At 43.7% G+C, this 6,902-nt stretch overlaps 1 protein-coding gene across 1 annotated transcript in view; it reads right to left on the bottom strand.

The window, feature by feature from the left end:
• Positions 1 to 3,223: 3,223 nt before the first annotated feature.
• The window catches only part of LOC115462008 (IQ motif and SEC7 domain-containing protein 2-like), an 85,431-nt gene continuing 81,752 nt past the window's right edge, over positions 3,224 to 6,902 (bottom strand). The window contains exons 2-3 of the mRNA XM_030192056.1: positions 4,825 to 4,854; positions 3,224 to 3,368 (exon numbers count right to left, since the gene is read on the bottom strand). Of these exons, the coding sequence (XP_030047916.1) occupies positions 3,224 to 3,368; positions 4,825 to 4,854 (175 nt within the window). The remainder of the gene's footprint in view (positions 3,369 to 4,824; positions 4,855 to 6,902) is intronic.

Raw genomic sequence — 6,902 nt, 5'->3', positions numbered from 1 at the left:
ATGGAAAGCTGAAAGCCAGGGGTAAAAGCCAGCAATATTTAATCTGTTCTTTCTGAAGTGTTTCCAAGACAGGCTTGAATTCCCACCTCTTAGCCAAGGTAAAAGCTGATAAATCCTGATAGATTGTAACAAGAGCATCCTGAAATTGCAAGGAAGGAAGAGCCCGTGCCTTCTGCAAAATTGCCTCCTTATCCTCATATCTCGAGAAACACACAATAATGCTGCAGGGCATGTTATCTGAAGGACCGCGCAATGCCCTGTGAGCCCGCTCCAGTTCAATGGGGGGTGCAGATTCCATAAGCCCCAATATTGGCCGACACAAGGCCTGAATCACCTCCGGAACATTCTCCTGGTTGTTATTATCCGGTATTCCTCTAAATTGTAAATTATTGCGACGGCCCCTGTTCTCAATGTCATCTTCAAATTGAGACTCCAAGGCAGTATATTTTGTTTGTAAGTCCAATACCACTTCTCCCTGTTCTTCAGCTTGTACCTCCAGGTCCTTAAAACGAGCCCTGAGTTCACACATATCCTTATGCATAGTGCCAATGCACATCGCAAGTTCTCCACGCATCTCTTTCAGCTCTGTCAGTAAATTTCTGAAACAATGCTGAACTTCTCGGGTAATACTCCACAAGTTAATAGGCTACACATCCTCCTCATCCTCTGAGCCACTATGAGAAAGACCCAGTTGAGGCTTTTCAGGAGAAACATCACCAGATCAAAATTGACGAAGAGTCTCTTTAATATCCACAGATTTCGATTTTTGGGCCATCCTGAATAATCAACAAGACAGACCTGTGTAGAATCGCGCTTTACAACCGCAGATGGTTAGAGATGTAAGCTTATTTTGGGAGGAAGAGATGGAGTCCAAAATCAGGTGTCCATCTAGGAAGCTAACATCATATTCTCTCTCGCAATATTTTTCAACAACAGGATGGTACTCTATGCAAACCCTAACTTCCAATGATGGTCTTGGAATTCCAACAAACTAAGTCTATCAATCCTACTTTTTTTTTTGAAAGCTTCATGTAAACCAGGCAGAGTCAAACTCCGTACACATTAAATTGCAAGAGAGAATTGTTCTTTTACCTGAGCAGGACTAAGAACACTAGGAGGGGCATAATCGAAAGGGATGCCCAAGTTTTGCTGAGGATGTTCTCGCAAAACGTCCCGGTGGAGGGGCAGGAAAACCCGTATTATCGAAACAAGATGGACGTCCATCTTTCGTTTTGATAATATGGTCGGGAACGCCCGAATCCTGAAATTTAGGTCGTCCTTAGAGATGGTCATCCTTAGACTTGGTCGTTCCTGATTTTCGGCAATAATGGAAACCAAGGACACCCATCTCAGAAACGACCAAATGCAAGCCCTTTGGTCATGGGAGGAGCCAGCATTCTTAGTGCACTGGTCCCCTTGACATGCCAGGACACCAACCGGGCACCCTAGGGGGCACTGCAGTGGACTTCATAAATTGCTCCCAGGTACATAACTCCCTTACCTTGTGTGCTGAGCCCCCCAAATCCCCCCCCCCCAAAACCCACTACCACAACTGTACACCACTACCATAGGAGGGGCACCTAGATGTGGGTACAGTGGGTTTCTGGTGGGTTTTGGAGGGCTCACATTTACCACCACAAGTGTAACAGGTAGGGGGGATGGGCCTGGGTCCACCTGCCTGAAGTGCACTGCACCCACTAAAACTGCTCCAGGGACCTGCATACTGCTGTGATGGACCTGAGTATGACATTTGAGGCTGGCAAAAAATATTTTTAAAGATTTTTCTTGAGGGTGGGAGGGGATTAGTGACCACTGGGTGAGTAAGTGGAGGTGTTCCTCGATTCTCTCCAGTGGTCATCTGGTCAGTTCGGGCACCTTTTTGTGCCTTGGTCGTAAAAAAAACAGGACCAGGTAAAGTCGTCCAAGTGCTCATCAGGGACGCCCTTTTGTTTCCATTATGGGGCGAGGACATCCATGTGTTAGGCATGCCCAAGTCCCACCTTCCCTACGCCTCTGACACGCCCCTGTGAACTTTGGTCATCCCTGCGACGGGAAGCAGTTGGGGACGCCCAAAATTGGCTTTTGATTATACTGATTTGGGCGACCCTGTGAGAAGGTCGCCCATCTTCCGATTTGTGTCGAAAGATGGGTGTCCTTCTCTTTTGAAAATGAGCCTTTTCAGTTTTTTGTCTCTTTTGATCCAAATAGACTAGGATTCACATTTACCAAATGCATTATGGCTAATTGGTTTTATGAATATATTTCCAAAGCAGGCTTATTTTTGCAAGGCCATGTTAAAACCCATAATTTGTACACCATGACCACCTCGACAGCTGATCTGGGGGCAACATCCATTGACGAAATCTGCAGGACAGTCTTTTTGGAGCTCTATACATACGTTTACTTCTCCAAGGGATACTGTTTTCAGCCAGTCAATTCTATGAAACCTGTCTGATGTTTAATTGCCATGATCACTCTTTCCCACAAACACCTATTCAACAGGTTGTAACAGATGGAAATAATCTGCAACTGGAAAACCCTTGCAAATATAACTCACTTTCCTGTTTGTCCATAGAGAAAATTAAATTGCTGGTGTTCAGCCTGGACAGTCGGACACATGTTTCATACCTATCCTCCCACCTCCTTATTACTTTATGATATGGCTGAGGGAATCTCAGATGGTCACTGGGTATATGCAGCACACTGCATCACTCCTCAGTTCTGACTGACCTGTCCCACTGTACATGAAGTACACCGGTTACAGGTAAGTAACTTGGTACTGTTTTTTTAGAAGAAAGAAGCAACTGAAAAATTTCACCAGACAGACTGGTCAGAATGGCCACAATAGAGGGAAAAAAAAGTCCATAGGCTTTAACCCAGATAATGGAAAACTTAACTAAATGTTAAACAACAACAACAACAATACCCTAAGTGGTTTTTGAAATTTAAAGCCTGAAGATTAGGCAAATCAGCAAGAAAATGAGTGGGATAACAGTAAAAAAAAAAAAAAAAGGCAGCTGATGTCTCCAGCAGACAAAAAGGTACCGAGGGAACCTACAGGGTTGAAGCATGGAACACCTGTCCATAGGCACAGCAATCTTTAAAGCGATTTCCAAACTGTGGGTCGTGACCCCAAATGGGGTTCCAAATCTGCATCTGGGGTTGTGGCCAGACTATACTTAGGCTTACTTGGCTCCAAGAAAGGTGATGGATGAGGACAGCATCATAGCCGATGCTTTAGGAAGGCCAGGAGCAGCAACATGGATTCAAGGTATGCTGCCTCAGTCATCATGTGCTTTCTGTGGTCACAAAATGGGGTCATGGCTGTAGAAAGTTTCATAAGGTTCAGGTTCAGTTTATTTGATATACTGCAAAATTTTCAAAAGAAATATGAGCGCACTGCTTTAGACCTTTCCAGAAAGCTCTGGAAGGATCACTTGAATCTGCCTGCCTTCAAAGAATGTCTCTGCATGGAAATAACTAGACCGTAGCCATCCTCTCTATTGGTGGCCAGCGGAAGCTTAACTTAAAAGTAATATTTATAAATATTACAATCCTGCCAGTCCCCTCTATTCATCTTTATTTCTTCCTGCAGCCATTAAGTATATTTGAAAATAGAGGATAATTCATTAAACTGATAAACATATATATAAGAGGCAATTTTCAAATAGCCCATGCAGGTTCAAAGTACATTAGTACTTTTAGAAGGTACTTGTATAAAGTGGTTCCTAGTATTGGATGCCAAGAACATACATAAATTTCCTCTTCTAAAATGCCAGCCAGCACAGAAGTATGCACATTGTTAGCATGGCACGTACTTTAACAGTGGTTGTGCACATGGGTGGAAATTTGGACAAAGTAGGGGTGGTGGGAGCAAGTACTTGCAGTGTGGTACTGCCGACACAACCCATTCACTTTGGCAGACATTAGTACAACTTTGTAAACAGGGGTGTATAGTTTGCATAGAACTGGTGTAAGTGATCGTGCCTTAATTTAAGGTGCATTTTCAGTTACTAATGCTAGTATTTTATAAAGAAAAGTAGGCTTAAAATAGGTGCATTTTGGGTCCCTCAAAATAGGCACCTGCTTACAGAATCACCCTCTTACTATGTCTGCTTTGTAGCTAATACTCAAAAGAAAACAAACTAAGCAGTTCAGTTAGGAAACTTAGCCAGCATAAAGTGTGTGCACTAGAAGTGCCTGAGTACTTTATATTTACTCTTCGTATGGGTAGCCAAGAAATGACAAAATAAAAGTTTGTACTTTTGAAAATCCTAGGAATATGTGTTCTGTTTCCCTCCCTTAACCTAAATATACTGCCAGGAATGCATTTTTTTTAAACAAAGCTAAAACTGTGTGACCTGTGCAAGATTGGACAAATGTTTAGTCAAACAGGAAGGGGACTATTTTCCAACATCCAGTTTAACCAGGCCAATCACTATTTATCAAGGTAAATAGCTTTGCAAATTGCCCTCATACTGCCCATAAAAAAAAGGTTGAAAATGCAATATTGTCTCATTTGATCTTCTCACATGAAATTCCACAAAAGATACTTAAAATCAGATCTGGATTGCGTGTTCAGTACTACAAGGCCCCATCCTGACACTGAACATTTTTGTTTCTAAGCTCCTTCTCTTTCCACCTCCAGTTTAAGACTGAAATTAGCGAAACACTAATCTCACTGTCCAGGGGACAAGCTGAAGACCCTTCCCTTGGATTTCTTAGGAGATATGCAGACTCACACTGAGCCCAAGGGAGGCAGACAGAGCTCTGTGGCTCGCAAAGGGGGTGGGAGAAGCAAAGGAGGACAAAGCAGTTACTGACCTGACTGTTCTTGAATTCTCACCGTCGGACCTGAAAGGAAGAAATAAAAATCATTTCAACAAGAATATGAAGTGATCTGTAAATCTCCAGACTAATAATGGCATTTCATCTGCACCTTGGGAGATCAGGAAACATCAAATATAATGGCAGATAAAGACCACAACACCTGTCCAGTTTGCCCATTCTCCCTCCCTGCTGCAATACCACAGACCCTAGCTTTACCCCTTGTTTTCCCGCCCAGAGATAGCCCATAGGGGATGAAGAAGGATGAGGGGCTATATGCAGAAACTTACTGTATGATCTCATTAGCATAACTCAGTCAGAAATCAAAATAGGGCAGAAAAGTGTGGCCAGGTGCAAAAAACCACAATCATTCAACATTAAAGTCAGCCCGATTCTCACCACCGGAGGACCTCTGTGCCTATCCCCATGCTCTCTTGAAGTATGTTACTGATTTGTTCCAACCAACTTCTTTTGGGAGGCTGTTCCATGTACCAGATTACTATTTCTGTGAAGAAATATTTCCTTGCTCTCAGCTAGATTTACCAGTGTGTGCTAGCACAAGACCCCATAACACAAAATGAGGCCTGTGGTAAAATAACATTAATGGCTGTAGCATTAAGCACATAAGCAACCTCTGTTTCCTGTTTTCTTGGAGAGAATTTAAACTAATTTCTGACTGATTTATTTCAGCTAAATTACTTCAAATTCACTTCTTTTACCGAGTCATGCTAGCGGTTCCTGCACAGCAATGCTGACAGAGCCCATTCAAATTAAATGTGCTTTGTCAGCACTACCGCACCAGGTGCCGCTAGCGCAGCTTGATAAAAAAGGCCCTTCTGTGCCTAAATGTAAGCGCCATCTGCATGGTGAGGTTATAAATTACCAGCACTTATGTGTGGATGTTGAGGGTAAGGGCCTTGGAAGTTTTTCAACTGCCCAGCTATTTCAATTGAGCTGTTATTTGAGTAAAATTAAAAGTAAATCTCTGCTCACTCAAGTTTTTTTCTGCTCCAATTCTGTTCATATTTTTTTTCTAAACCACTTAGAATTCATAAGAACATATACTGTGCCATGTGGGTCAGAACATAGGTCCACTGAGTCCAGCATCCTGCCTCCAACAGCAGCTAGTCATAAGTTCCCTGTAGGGTACTGCAGCTCAGATCCATTCCTTGTTGCTCATGCCCAGGGATAAGCAGCAGCTTTTTCCCATGTCTAAATGGATAATATTAGTTGATTAAGGAAAGGAAAGGGGAAAGGATTTGATACACTGCCTTTCTGTGGTTGCAATCAAAGTGGTTTACAATTTGGTACCTGGGGCAATGGAGGGTTAAGTGACTTGCCCAGAGTCACAAAGAACTGCTGTGGGAATTGAACCTGACCTGGTCAAGTCCCCCCCCCCCCCTCTCCTTCCCCAGCTTTCAGGCCACTGCATTAACCATTAGGCTACTCTAGAGAACGACACGGGGACAAACTTTTTTCCCGTCCCCATGAGCTCTGCCCCCATCCCCGCCCCATCCCTGTGGATACTGTCCCTGTTCCAGCCCCATCCCCGCCCTGTCCCCACGAGCTCTGTCCCCGTTCCTTTCCCCGCAGACTTTGTCCCTGTCCCCTCAAGCTTCTCTCTGATCCCATCCGCAGAAGCCTCAAAGTTAGGATTTTATATTTAAATAATTTTATTAAAGTATAAAAAGCAACAATATTCTGTACAACATTCATTTTATAAATCACAACCAATACAGAACAAGAATTTAAAAAAAAACTGTCTCCTCCCTCAGAAGACTGCATCCATGACCAGAGCCAGCAGAGGATGAAGTGGCGCTGAGGAACAGCAGCAGAACCCCGGAGCACAGCAGCCCAACCATGCATCTCCTCAAACCCAGCTTTTCTGCTGTAACTTCCTGTTTTGCAAAACAGGAAATTGCATCAGAAGGCGGGAGTCAGCAGAGGAAGGAAGGCCCCAGAGCAGACCTATGGGGAATCTCCTTGCATCATGATGGGGAGGAAGGGAAGGGAGGGGAGGAAGAGATGCCGGACCTGCAGTAATTGCAGTTTTTATTTTCTTCCACGGGAGCAAG

Source organism: Microcaecilia unicolor, chromosome 2 (genome assembly GCF_901765095.1).
Source record: "Microcaecilia unicolor chromosome 2, aMicUni1.1, whole genome shotgun sequence".
In the NCBI taxonomy this organism is placed as follows: Eukaryota; Metazoa; Chordata; class Amphibia; order Gymnophiona; family Siphonopidae; genus Microcaecilia; species Microcaecilia unicolor.
Note: the sequence above shows the minus strand (reverse complement) of the source record. Positions and strands in the feature narration are given on the sequence as shown.